The sequence below is a fragment of the Penicillium canescens genome, assembly GCF_028828765.1.
Source record: "Penicillium canescens strain IBT 15451 chromosome Unknown utg000011l_segment0_segment0, whole genome shotgun sequence".
Taxonomy (NCBI): domain Eukaryota; kingdom Fungi; phylum Ascomycota; class Eurotiomycetes; order Eurotiales; family Aspergillaceae; genus Penicillium; species Penicillium canescens.
In genome coordinates this window covers 787,645-801,016 of record NW_026703973.1, presented here as the reverse complement: position 1 = coordinate 801,016, position 13,372 = coordinate 787,645, and the positions used below count along the sequence as shown (strand labels likewise).

General features: G+C 50.9%; 6 protein-coding genes across 6 annotated transcripts; 4 read left to right on the top strand and 2 right to left on the bottom strand.

Annotated features, from left to right (window-relative positions):
* Window positions 1-80: 80 nt before the first annotated feature.
* Window positions 81-1,291, bottom strand: slt11 (Pre-mRNA-splicing factor ECM2; the record flags this gene model as incomplete). Its single annotated transcript, XM_058521775.1, has 2 exons — window positions 81-1,091; window positions 1,154-1,291. 2 exons carry the CDS (start codon window positions 1,289-1,291, stop codon window positions 81-83), a joined length of 1,149 nt encoding a protein of 382 aa, XP_058365252.1.
* A 160-nt stretch (window positions 1,292-1,451) lies between these two features.
* Window positions 1,452-3,273, top strand: erg6 (sterol 24-C-methyltransferase). The gene is made up of 3 exons (XM_058521774.1): window positions 1,452-1,885; window positions 1,943-1,977; window positions 2,038-3,273. Exons 1-3 carry the CDS (start codon window positions 1,682-1,684, stop codon window positions 2,930-2,932), a joined length of 1,134 nt encoding a protein of 377 aa, XP_058365251.1. The 5' UTR covers window positions 1,452-1,681; the 3' UTR covers window positions 2,933-3,273.
* Window positions 3,274-4,414: 1,141 nt separating this feature from the next.
* N7446_013031 (putative acid phosphatase) lies at window positions 4,415-5,777 on the top strand (the record flags this gene model as incomplete). The annotated part of the gene is made up of 4 exons (XM_058521773.1): window positions 4,415-4,606; window positions 4,664-5,131; window positions 5,181-5,687; window positions 5,745-5,777. 4 exons carry the CDS (start codon window positions 4,415-4,417, stop codon window positions 5,775-5,777), a joined length of 1,200 nt encoding a protein of 399 aa, XP_058365250.1.
* Window positions 5,778-6,425: 648 nt separating this feature from the next.
* Window positions 6,426-8,474, bottom strand: N7446_013030 (MFS transporter). The gene is made up of 3 exons (XM_058521772.1): window positions 7,971-8,474; window positions 7,520-7,909; window positions 6,426-7,468 (listed from the first exon to the last, which is right to left on the bottom strand). Exons 1-3 carry the CDS (start codon window positions 8,370-8,372, stop codon window positions 6,461-6,463), a joined length of 1,800 nt encoding a protein of 599 aa, XP_058365249.1. The 5' UTR covers window positions 8,373-8,474; the 3' UTR covers window positions 6,426-6,460.
* Window positions 8,475-10,099: 1,625 nt separating this feature from the next.
* Window positions 10,100-11,599, top strand: N7446_013029 (uncharacterized protein; the record flags this gene model as incomplete). The annotated part of the gene is made up of 1 exon (XM_058521771.1): window positions 10,100-11,599. The coding sequence occupies one exon, from the start codon at window positions 10,100-10,102 to the stop codon at window positions 11,597-11,599; it is 1,500 nt and encodes a 499-aa protein (XP_058365248.1).
* Window positions 11,600-11,709: 110 nt separating this feature from the next.
* Window positions 11,710-13,360, top strand: N7446_013028 (Zn(II)2Cys6 transcription factor; the record flags this gene model as incomplete). The annotated part of the gene is made up of 2 exons (XM_058521770.1): window positions 11,710-12,483; window positions 12,533-13,360. 2 exons carry the CDS (start codon window positions 11,710-11,712, stop codon window positions 13,358-13,360), a joined length of 1,602 nt encoding a protein of 533 aa, XP_058365247.1.
* Between the last annotated feature and the right edge of the window lie 12 nt (window positions 13,361-13,372).

Genomic DNA, 13,372 nt, shown 5'->3' with positions numbered 1-13,372 from the left:
ACGCCCGCTCCGAACCTAAGTTACATGCAACCTCAATCTGAGCAATGGCAAATTCTGCGACTTTCGTTCCGTAGTTATGTTCAGTCGCCATTCATGCTGGCGTACTGGACCTCGCTGGATCCAGGCGGTGGTGCGACAACATGGGTCCGATGATGTTCCTGGCCCGCGCTCTCTCCTGCTGTCACAGCTCGCCTGTCGATTTGCTTTCCCTTGCCAACAGATCCCACAGTCTGGCGGCCCTCGCGGGCGTTCTTCATTCTCTCCTCGCGATCCAAGTTGTCGAGAGACTTAGGCTTACCCCAGCGGACACGGAGTGGGCAGCCTTCGATGATGGCTTTGCCCTGGCAGTGGGCTGCCGCGGCTTCGGCATCCGCACGAGTGACGTAGTTAATGAAGGCACAGTGGGCGCGATGAGAGCAAATAAGAGATCGGAGCTGACCAAATTTGCTAAAGAACGTGCGCAGGGTGTGTTCGGGAAGGTCATCCTCTACGCCTGTGACAAATAGAGAAAGGACATTGGGGTCCGCGGGAGGAAGAATGTCCTCAGCCGAGGGCGGCAGCTGTGCGGTGCTGGGGAATGGACGACCACCGCGACTTCCACCACGGCCTCCACGGCCTGGGAGGCGGTTGCCGACGCGGCTTTCACTGGTGCGAATAGGACCGGGACCATTTCCATACCGGCTGTTTGTTCGGGGTTGCTCCGTCGATGTCGACTGCTCTGCTCCCTCTCCTTCGGCAGGTCCCTCGATCCGGCGTGGCTTGCGGTAGTATGGTTCACTGTTGGCGAGGCGGCGCAACAGCTCGCGAGCTTTGTCATCGGTCTTTTCATATTCTTCGATGGCACCGCGGCCTTCCTCAATTTCCTTCTCGTGGTTTTGCGCATAGAATTCACGGTTGATAGAGCTTTCTGGACCCGGGGCAACCATCTTGAGGGCCGCATCACGGACGACAATGGGCAGACCGAACGAAAGATCGAGCATGCAGCATTGGCAGCAGTTCTTCAGGCGCGCGCATGTCAGACAGATAATAGATCGCTTTTGGCGCGATGTTCGATCGGCCTTCCAGCGGAAAACGGTGAAGGGGCGTGTGCACTATCCGGAAGCAGTCAGTATGAGCTCAAGGGTAGCTGGGAGGGTGAGCACCAAAAACTTACAATCTTGCATTCTGCGCCATGGTCTTCCTTAATCATCTGCACGTATGGGTTCTCGGGAAGGCAGTTCTCGCAGACGGACGGGAAGTCGGTAGACTCCCATCCCGAGCGATTTAGGTCATGCTTAATTTGGGGAGGCATGACGGAAGCGATGGAATTGGTGTCCGAGAGGTGGTCTGAGAGAGGATGGATTATCAAGATTGAAGTGGCGTGTGGCTGGTGTAAGTCACGTGCCCGGAAACTGGCCAGTCCGGCACCGCCACAGCCCGGAACTGCCAACTCCCGCCGACAAAAAGAGTGTGGCCACCCCAGGTCTCTCAGGGGGTCCGTGGGTGATTGTCAAAAAGTTGCTTCGGATTCGACTGTATTTATTTTCCCCCCTTTACCTTCTCCAGTCGCTCTACTTCACTACCTGCTCTTTTCCTTCTCTTCTTGGTACCTCCCGTTCAATTGGTGTGCCGTCGTCTTTCCCTTGGAAATTGACCCTTTTTGTTCTACTTCTACCCCTTTTAATCTTCGCAATTCTTCACAATGGCCCCTTCTGCTCTCGAACGTGAGGACGTCGCGCGTGACGCTGCCTTCAACAAGGCCCTCCATGGCAAGTCTGCTAAGGCCCAGGGTGGTCTCGCTGCCATGCGCGGCAAGGACGCCGCTGCGCAAAAGGCTGCTGTCGACGAGTACTTCAAGCACTGGGACAACCAGGCTGCCGCCGATGAGACCCCCGAGATTCGTGAGGTATGAATTGCGAATCGCAAGGCATTGACTATGCGGCTAACATCCTATGTGCGATAGGCTCGCAAAGCTGAATACGCTACCTTGACTCGACAGTATGTTTTTTTAAACCCTTATCCGTTGATCGACACCCCATACTGATAAACTTGTTCCAGCTACTATAACCTGGCCACCGACTTCTATGAGTATGGCTGGGGTTCTTCCTTCCACTTCTGCCGTTTCGCATACGGTGAGCCTTTCCTCCAGGCTATTGCCCGCCACGAGCACTACCTCGCCCTCCAGGCTGGTATCACAGAGAACATGAAGGTTCTGGATGTTGGCTGTGGTGTCGGTGGTCCCGCTCGCGAGATGGTCAAGTTCACCGGTGCCCACGTTACGGGTCTGAACAACAACGACTACCAGATCGACCGCGCCACCCACTACGCCGAGAAGCAGGGTCTCTCTGACAAGATGGCCTTTGTCAAGGGTGATTTCATGCAGATGAAGTTCCCCGACAACAGCTTCGACGCTGTCTACGCCATTGAGGCTACTGTCCACGCCCCCGAGCTCGTCGGTGTCTACAGCGAGATCTTCCGTGTCCTGAAGCCCGGTGGTACTTTCGCCGTCTACGAGTGGCTCATGACTGATGAGTACAACAACGATGACGCCGAGCACCGCCGCATCCGTCTCGGTATCGAGCAGGGTGACGGTATCTCCAACATGGTCAAGATCTCCGAAGGTCTCGAAGCCATGAAGAACGCCGGCTTCAACATCACCCACCACGAGGATCTGGCGGCTCGCCCCGATCCCATTCCCTGGTACTACCCGCTGGCGGGCTCCTTCAAGCACATGGGTTCGGTCTGGGACTTCTTCACCATTGCCCGCATGACCTGGTGGGGTCGCGGTCTTGCCCACCGCTTCGTGGGTGCCGGCGAGAAGATCGGTCTCTTCCCCCGGGGCTCCCAGAAGACCGCCGACAGCCTGGCTCTGGCCGCTGATTGTCTGGTTGAGGGTGCCCAGAAGAACCTCTTCACCCCCATGTACCTCATGGTTGGCAAGAAGCCCGAGTAAATGCTTGACCGGCGTTTGTGATTCTTATGTACAAAATATTACCCTCGGCGTGCACGTTCGCCCCTGGTGTCTCTTTTCTGCCCGCTCATCCTTTTACAATTTCTTCCTCGTTTTCATTCATATGACACCGGGGCACCTTTTCTTGGCTCACTTCTGACCTAGTATTGGTAGAGAACGAGCCACCTGTGCCGCGTTCTCCTGATAGATGGTGATTATTGATTTTTCTTTCTCTTTCTGTTGTTTCTTTTACCTGTCAAGATAGCTATGTAATAGTCATTGAGTCAAGAATAACGAACAAGGGACGGATATTCCGCGTTAATATCATTTATAATTTATTCCGCTAATAGATTCTTCTGTTCTCATTCCTTGACTTGAGTTGTAGTGCAGACGGTAAGGGGGTCGTATTCTAATCTTTGCTCCCAGCCCGAAGCACTCTTGGGGTCCATTGGGAACCTCACTGTAATGTAAGCCTGCCAAAGCGATAAATTAAACCATTGAACAATTGAATAACCAGAATACTGTGCATAGAGTATCTATTACTAGAGATATTACTTCGATGTGTATCATGCTACCTAATTGGAAGAGGTTATAACATTGAGTCAAGATATATATCCGAGGACTACTATGGATTTTTGAACTGCAACAGGAAAACAATCGACTAATAGCCGAGCTATTTGAAATAAAGCCTCTAAAACAGCTGAAACCGACTTCTACATCTCACAAGCAAGAAAACTCTGTTGAAAACCTTGAGAATCAGATGAATTTGCAGCACGGCAAAAGCGTTCATCCTCGGAAGGTGTGGAATCGAACAGACACCTGGATACCGGCCAAAGACTGCAGCGATGTCTTATTATATCACATTTCAAAGTTAACCACGTGATTAATTGACGATCCTGTATAAGTTAACGTTAAGTTAACTTAGCTCACTCATATCCACCTGAGAAATAAGGCTGCAGTTGATAAGTTAAGTTACTCCGTGTACCTTACAAACCCCGAAAGCCAAGATCGAAAGTTGCATTCTCCGTTAGAGTTCTAAAAGCTTCTTTTGTCCCTATACAGTGACATCGGTAATGGCGACGCGTTGTATGGCTGGCGGTGGAGAATACCAAGCAGCCAGTCAATGCCCAGGCGCCAACAACGTGTCTCGGCGGCCCAGGTACCGGGGTTCACCTGACCAACCAGGTGACTGCAATATTTCCGCAAGTAACCCACTCCGCCAACTCGAGTGGCCTTGACTCTTTCAGGCTAGAGAACGAGGGGAACTGCAGCCAGTGAGCCTTGCGCCGATCGAAACGTGGTCACTGGACTGTCCATGTGCCTCACATTCCAGGGCGGCATTGCCCGTCAAATCTCGCTTCCAACACTTCCAGCCGAGAATGCTACATTGTCGCAGCTATAAGATCGCGTGTGTCGCCCGATCTGCTCTTGTATTTCCTGTCTCATCGCATCGTCTGTACAACTCGCCAACGATCTCTGGTCGTCATGTTCACCAAGCAGACTCTTCTCGCTTTCGTCGGCGCTCTGGCCCTCGGCGCAGCCAAGACCATCACTGAGGAGAACCCAACTCAGGCGGAGATTGATGCCGCTCGTGCGACAGTCTTGCCTTACTCGCCTGTATCCAACGTCAAGGGTCTGGCCTTTGACCGTTTCGTGGACATCTGGCTTGAGAATACCGTATGCCCTGCCCAACATTCCATTCATGGAATGTGTTCACGTGCTCACATTTTCTAGGACTATGATACTGCCGCTCTGGATGAGAACCTGGCCAACATTGCCAAGGAGGGTATCCTCTTGACCAACTACTTTGCCGTCACCCACCCCTCGGAGCCAAACTATTGCGCCTCCGCCGCTGGTGACAACTTTGGCATGGACAATGACGACTTCCACCAGATCCCCGCCAATGTCTCAACCATTGCCGATCTGTTCGACACCAAGCACATTGCATGGGGTGAATACCAGGAAGACATGCCCTATGCCGGCTACCAGGGTTTCCGGTACCCACTCAGCGGTCCAAACCAGTACGTGCGCAAGCACAACCCCCTGGTCCTGTTCGACTCCGTCACCAACGACGCTGTGCGTCCCCGCCAGATCAAGAACTTCACCACCTTCTACGAAGACCTTGAGCACCACCGTCTTCCCCAGCACATGTTCATTACCCCGAACATGACCAACGATGCCCACGACACCAACATCACTTTTGCCGGTGAATGGGCCAATCGTTTCCTTTCTCCCCCTGCTCAAGAACGAGTACTTCGCCAAGGACAACCTCGTCCTCCTCACCTTCGACGAGGTGGGCAACTACTCAGTCCCCAACCGTGTCTACAGTATCCTCCTTGGTGGTGCCGTCCCCGAGCACCTTCGGGGCACTACCGATGACACCTTCTACACCCACTACTCCGTCATCGCCTCCCTGTCTGCTAACTGGGGTCTCCCTTCGCTCGGTCGCTGGGATTGCGGTGCCAATCTGCTCAAGCTGGTTGCCGAGAAGACTGGATACGTCAACTGGGAGGTTGACACCACCAACGCCTACATCAACGAGACCTACCCTGGCCCTCTGTCTGACAACGACTACTCCGAGTACTCCCCCAAGTGGGCTATCCCTACTGTCAAGGGCAAGTGCTCTGCTGGCCACGGCATTGCCGACGTCGTTAAGAAGACCTACCACGGTCTTGAGCCTACTTACAACTACACCAGCCCTGTGCCATATGACTCGGCCACAGGTCTGAACCTTGGTATCAAATACCACCGTACTCTGGTATGATAATCCTCTTTTCTCTTTGATAATGAATTTCTGCTAACGATTGAATAAAAGAACGGCAAGACGGAGTCCGGTATCACCGCGTAAATAATTGACTGTTAATGCCTACGTTGGGCCGCTATTGCTGCTTCATCTGTGCATCGTCACCTTTTGGTCCATGTTTCTAAATATTGAATGAATATTATGTTGATAGACTATTTTATGGGACTCTTCTCGTAGAACTTAGGATTCCACAGTGTTTAACTTCCAACACTGGACTTACGCGTCTGCCTTAGCAGCCCTGCACTAGATATATTAATTGATTATGTTGAAATTACACGATGAATGACGCTACGTAACCACGTATGTCAAGGCCAACGAGGTGGTTTAGGTCTGATCTCTCTCTCATGAGAGAGAGATCCTATTTAATGGAGAGCATTTCTCCTGAACTATTCTCTATATAGTAGGTTCAATGCTGATCATGAGATTTATGCTTAGTGAAGCAGGCATTTCATGCCTGGAGACCCATGAAATCTCAACAGATTAAATGGGTTGGAACTGATATGCCTACCTGACACTGTATCTCGAAGAAAATGGAGATTTGTTCTTGTCATTGTGATATATTTGGGCACAATGCGATGATTTATGTCACTTGAACTACCGAGCTGATAGTAAATATAAATTAGACGTATCTCACTGGTAACTTCTGAAGCCAAAACGCTCACACAAAATGCATATCCCTAAATGTAAAAGACCCTCAAATAACACCATAGTGTGTCGACGTATCGACCTTATCCAGCAGCATAAGTACTCTTCTTCCGCAACATCTCGCCAAACTTCCACAAAAATACAGGCGCAGGAGCCCCAATGGCAATAGCCAAAAAAGCAAGCAAACTATTTCCCCAACCATAATGCAACGCATTATACATATACGGCGCGAAAAGCGGAAAGCCAAATCCAGCCAACGACCGCAAAAACGCACCTGCTGCAAGGGCACTAGCCGCAAAACGCGTATATGTATCAACCATATAGGTCTGGATACACTGGAAAGCAACGATAGTACCAGTACCAAACAGCACAGCGCCGATATTGGGCGCGATCCAGTGGCAATGTTTCTGCGCTGTCCAGCCATATATGAACAAACCAGAAGGAATGAAAAAGGCACCGACGAATAGGAGCGGAACGCGGAACTCTGGCTTTCCGATGCCATTGTTGCGAGCTTTGAGACGGCGGTAGATTCTGTCGTTGAAGGGTGCGCAGATCTGGGAACCGAGCCAGAAGCCTAGACCCAGTGAGATGTAGTTCAAGCCGCCTATGCCGATGGACTCGTTGTAATATTCTGGACTTGTCCAGAGGGAAGGGAATGTCGAAAGGACGAGGTACATGATACCGTAGATGTAGGCCATAAATAGGGCGAGGACTTGGACGATTGGTTGGGTGAGGAGGAGCTTGAATGGTCTGACGAGTGAGCCGCGGAGGACTTGTGGGAGAGTCTTCTTTTGGCGCTCTGCTTCTGTTTGGTAGGAGTCGTCGCCTGTCTCTTTGCGGATGCGGACTGCTCGGTCGAGTAGGATTTTGGGGCCGTAGCTTTCGCGCAGGAAGAAGAGGCCCATTACTTGGATTAGGCCGTCTACTATTGATGTCGAGTAGAAGACCCAGCGCCATGTTGTGTTTTCGGCGATGAAACCTCCCGCGATTGGGCCTAGGGCTGGGCCTAGGAGGGGTGCTAGGCTGTAGATTGCGATGCCTTTTCCGCGTTCTTCGGCTCGGAAGCAGTCTGAGAGGACGCCACCGCCAATCTAAGGGGAATTAGGTAGGGTATATGTGATGGCAGAGGGGATAAGACTTACGGCGAGTGGGGCACTTCCTCCTAGTCCAGCGAAGAAACGACAAACGATCATTTGAACCTTGTTCTTTGACACTGCACATCCGATGTTAAAGACTAGGAAGAAAAGATTGGCAAGTTGGAGGACGATCGTTCGACCGTAAATCTCCGAGAGAGGACCGAGGAATAGCGGGCCTACAGCGTAGGCTAGGACGAAGATTGACAGCATGAGTTGGGAGACAACCTGGTCCGTGACGTTGAAGTCGGCAGCGAGCGATGTAAGAGCTGGCGCAACCATCGAAGAAGAAACCGGGGAGATAAATGTGAATAGTGATACTGTAATAGTAGCTGCCCACTTCTTCTTAGTACTCCAGTTCTTAGGGTTGTCTGGGTCTTCAGGACCCTCCCAGGTCACCTGCGATTGTTAGCATCTAACAAAAGGTACCGGGCCTGGCAAAGCAACACTGCCGACATACCAATTTCGGATCATGGCGCGGCCGATTCGACTTTGCCGTCCTGGATTTCTCGAGCTCAGGTTGTTGAGCATCGCCCTTTTCCAAGTCAAGATCGCGTTCGTTCACAACGCCGTTCCTCACTTCCTGAATCGTATCGGACCTCTCTTCAGCTTCGAATGTTGATTCATCGTCGTTAGATCCATCACTGTGGTAGACAGATTGGTCGTTCATATGTCTCCCAGAATAGACCCGATCGACCTGTGCCAACCCAGGATTTGACAAAGACCTCAGTCTCGTCCTGAGAGAGCCGGCCAAACTGCGCGAGCGAGATCTCGTCCTTGATACACGGGAATCCGAGTCCGAACTTGATATCGACGTCGACCGGGACCTGGCCGGACCAGATTCTTTATTATCTTGAGACATGTTGCAACCTCATGTAGTCAAAGCAATAGAAGTGAGCAGACTAGAATATGCATTGAAAGGCACGCGACACTGAGCTAGCAGAAGTCAAAAAAAGGGACCAAACTTCCACGGGACGTCTATTTATATCAAAAATCGGAAAGCACTTTGGCTCAGGCATAAATCCTCAGAGGAGACCTGCATACCGGCGATAATAAAGGACTTAACAGAGCGGAGACCTCCAATTTGCAATATCGCATGCTGCTATTGGCCCACATCAAAGCTTGACACGACCTGATACCCGTTTGCCCCTCTCAAGTCACAAAATTTCCTCGCAATAGGCGGCTTGGCCCGTGTGGGACGAAAGTGGCTGCAGACGGATATGTGGCCTCAGGTGTCAATTATCGGGTTTTCGGCACACAGGTCACGTGTGTTGGATCGGCATGGTTTGTGGCCTCCTTTGGTGCTTGGTCCAGACATAATCCCGGTCCCGGGATACCTATGATTGGCCGGGTGCTTTATAAGCTTGTGGGCGGGGATTTTATGTCCGCTGGTATCGCCGGTGTCTGCCTTAATTTCCCGTCGGGTCCTCCGCTGATTTCGGAGGTCCGATGCTGAAGTTTGTCTGTGGACCGTCGGTTTGTTTCACAGAAGTTATGCATGTCATGAGCTACTAACGTGATAAAATGATTGAAAGCGAATTCAACATTTGGTTCAATATACCTTATCGAAAAGGTTCCGGTATAGTTCATTTCATATATGGAGAATCATGTGTTTTCTGGATGATCGGATTGTGTCTTAAAGAAATGCATCATGGAACATGTACAGCTGTGATCAGGGTAACGCACAACCTGGATGGGAAGGACAAAAGTGCTGTAGTTTGTACCTTCATTCAGCTATATATGATCAGGGGTGGTGAGAACGTCAGTCATGATGGGAAAACAAGTTGCCTGATATGGAGATCCCGAAGCTGGAGCACATCCATGAACTTAGTGTAGGGGCCTCCAGCCAGCGTAGGCGTTATATGCTGAAGCATTGCAGGCGTGGGAATATTTTGTGGATGTTGACTTACGCGGTGATGGACATATTCCTCTATTTTTATCCAAATCTACGCAGTCAAATGGAGGTTAAGAAGTAAGAAATAATTCCTAATAAGAGCATCCTATGTAGGCAAACATGCCATTTCGGTAAGTTCCGAACACCGTACCCTATGATCTCATGAAATGCGGGGAAACTGGAAAGAGACTGCACAACAAACCCTAATGGAGAATATCCATGGATGAAATTGGACTGACGCGAGCATATTGCCTGGCGTTATATTGCTTTATCCCCGTCAATTGCCGGCAGCCGGAATATTCAGCGGGGCTTGTACCTTGAACCCGACCAATATTGCGGGGTGCATTTAATGATCTTTAGAGATTCGGAGAACATTTATTTTTAGTGGGTTCGCCTGACACTGGATATCCCTAATCTCCGGCAACCACCCAAGCATTGGGACTAAGATTGAGATTATTGTGGCTTTTTAACTTGACAAAGTTACACAAATGGCAAGCACATGTGCCCAAACTTTGCGGTCAAGCCTCTTAAGGTGTCCCAACAATGGATACAAACGAAGCCAAGCGTCGGCGGGTGGGACTCGGGGTGTTAGGATGCCGTCTGAGCCTCGTGTTTGCGTCATAAGTGATTTAAGGGGCGTCAACACTCTCAGTCGCAATTTCCAAGAATCACTCTTCCCTCAGACACTGTGTACCATGGAGCCACCATATGAACCCTTTACCTGGAGGCAAACGAAGCCTGGAAGGTGGGAGCGCGATGTTGACGAGGTCGAACAGTTCTATACCACGCTGGCAAAACGGTTCCAAGGAAGTCGCCGTGTCTTTTTCGCCTTGACTGCTCATGTTTCTTTCTCCATTGCGACCGATTCGATCTCCAAAACAAGCGAAGCACGCGTTCTCAATGCACTGCGGATAGCATGGTTGCGACTGCGATACGATCATCCCACCATTGCATCCTGGGTCGAGTATAATCACGACGCGAAGAAATGCCATAAAGTCTATGAAACTTTTTGTGATGAGGGGGAATCCACCTGGCTGAAAAACACATTTCAGGTTATATCCAATTGCCAGTCCGGCCAGGAATGGTGCAATTCGAACGCCCCAGTGCCCAAACTGCCGACCTTGTTCCTTGTCAAACGTGCGCCAGCCGACGACCACTTCCAAGCTGACCTCGTTCTCCGCTCGCATCATAATATTATTGACGGTATTGGGTCGCTTCATCTCCTGAACAATCTTTTCAAATATGCATCTGAGGCTTTGGATCACCCAAAGATGTTCCACATTCCTGATTTCAGGGATGAATGGAAGAATCTCAGTCCGCCGTTGAAGACGGCTGCTTCAATTCCAGACCTCGACATCCCCGAGCAAGATGCTACGCTCAAGGGTATCTTGGATAGAAATGCTTCTCTTCTTGAGGAAGCTGAGATTGCCCAAATCCCTCATCAATCGGGACCGACCGTCCCAGGGTGCCACAAGCGAGTCTCGCTGACTCTTAGCGAAGAGCAGACTCAACACTTGTTGGTGGCGAGCAAGAAACTTGATGCTAGCATCACGCATGTATACCATGCAGCAATCGCAATTATTGTCCGTGACTTGCAGACGCGACAGCCCAAGGAGCGAAGAGTGAGATATATCAGCTACTCTCCCATCAACGAGCGCAGTCAATGCAAGCAACCATATAATACACCGGAGCATGCTGCCTCTGTGTACCACTCTGTATCTGGCCGGAGTCTCGCAATTGACTTGACGGTGCCAGCTCTCGCAGACTCCGATCCAACAACCAAAGAAAAGAAGTCAGAATTCGCAAAAACAGTCAAGCAGGTAAAAGACTACTACGTTGCTATGCGAGATGACAAGGAACACATCCGTCTAGTTCCCTCGTATTGGTCTCTTTCTACTCCCCCGTATCCCCCGGGAACGGAAGATCCTCCAGTTCCTCCGCCAAACCATGCACCATCGGCTTCAATCGCCAGTCTGGGCATGATTGAAACTATTCTCTCTCCAACGCATGGTCGTTTCGAACTAGATGACCCATGGGTGACCGGCGACGAACTCGGAACCGGATTGGGTCTGTACTTGGGCACATTCCGCGGTCGTATGTCATTGAGTGCTGCGTATAACGATGCCTGGCACGATGAAAGTGAAGCGAAGGAATTCGTGACAAAGTGTAACAGTCTAGTGTTGGAAATGCTGTAAATTAGAGCGTAGTTGAAGATGTCCATATACCCCCAAAATCGAAATCTAAGTTGCCTCCGCGCGTTACCCCACATCTTGTTATCGCCTCCCATTTCCCTCTCACATCTCCCATGCCGGAACGTGTACAGCGAATAGTCCGAGTGCGCACAGGGTGTTGGACCTGTCGACGACGCAAGAAGAAATGCGATGAAACACGCCCAATTTGTGGCGGGTGCCGACGGAATCACTTAGACTGCCAGTGGCCAGCCAATGTGCCTGGCAGGCGTGGTTCCGCGCCTAATAACACCAGCACTCAAAATGCAACAAACCGCCGACCGAGTCCTTTGCAAAGCATTGAATCGCCTGATCAAGTCCTACCTGGAAGTCCCTTGTCGCGAGCGGGATCTGCCTCGTCGAGTGCGCAGTCTGCCAGCGCTGACGCTGACCAGCTGGAAGAGGCCGCGCTGCCTGTTGAGACCAGTCCCCAACGCCCAACCTCAGTGACTCCCACTGGGGACTCGCTTGTGGCGGCTTTCTCAATGCGGAATGTGTTGCCGCGCAGCTTGTCGTTGTTGCCTGGTTATGATGCTGAGTCCTATCAGCTTCTTAGTCATTACTTGGCTACGACGGCCGACTGTATGGCGAATGGTTCAACGCCTGTAAACCCTTTTCTTGTACAAATTGTTCCGCTGGCCTTTTCTAGTGATTTGCTGTTGCAGTTGGTTATTACGCAAAGTGCCGCTCACCGCGCGTTTCGATCGCGAGATGAGTCCGACACTATTGCCCACAGTCACTATACCAAGGCTTTACAACATTTCCGTCGGGGAGTTACGGATTTCATTGATGGGAAAGAACCTAATCCATTAATGCTTCTAGTGGGAGCGCTTTTGATGTGTTTTACTGAGGTAGGAAGTCTCATCCTACGAAGTGTTTGACTGAGCTGATAAGGAACAGACAGCAAAAGGAGACATGAACGGGACGATATTTGACCATCTCTCCGCAGCAAATTCATTACTGGTCAAACTACTTGCACAGAGTGACTCTGCCGTTCCGCGAGATTTGAAAGATTTCGTCATCGAATATTACACCTACACTGCGACCGTGAGCATGATCTCAATCGATGCACGGTTCAGTGGCCAACTCTTCCTGAACCTCGATCTGGAAGAACGGTCCCGGGAACTACTGCGCACTCAATATGTAGGCAATCTGTGCGGCTGCTGGCTGGAACTTTTGCTGCTGATCCCGTGCATTTTCGATCTCGGCCGACAGTGGATCATGGATGATGCACAAACTCCTGTTCCTACAGCTGATGATTTCGCCATGTTCGCCTCTATCCAAGCTCAGGTTTTGCGCTGGTCGCCTTATCCTTCTGTCGGGCCGGAGGTCCATGTCGCTGGCTTGATTTTCCAACAGGCTATTCTCATCTATTTATACACCTCCCTTGAGGGATTCCGACATACACCTGATGGAATCTACAGAGGGTTACTTGAAAATGCAGTCACAGAGGCTATGTCATACCTGAGCGAGCTATCACCCAACGAGCGCATCAACTCGGGCCTTTGTTGGCCCATCGCTGTAGTAGGTTCGTGTCTCGTCACTCCAGACCAGCAAGCCCAACTTAGAGCGCGGTTAACCGCCATGACCGACTGCTTCGGGCTTGGAAATATGCATCGCACGTTACTTCTTCTCGAGGCTATGTGGCTACTGCCGATGTCCGAAGCCGGGCCATGGAATATTTGTCGGGCAATGCAGCAAAACCAGATTTGGATTTCATTCGCATGATGTTGATCGTCA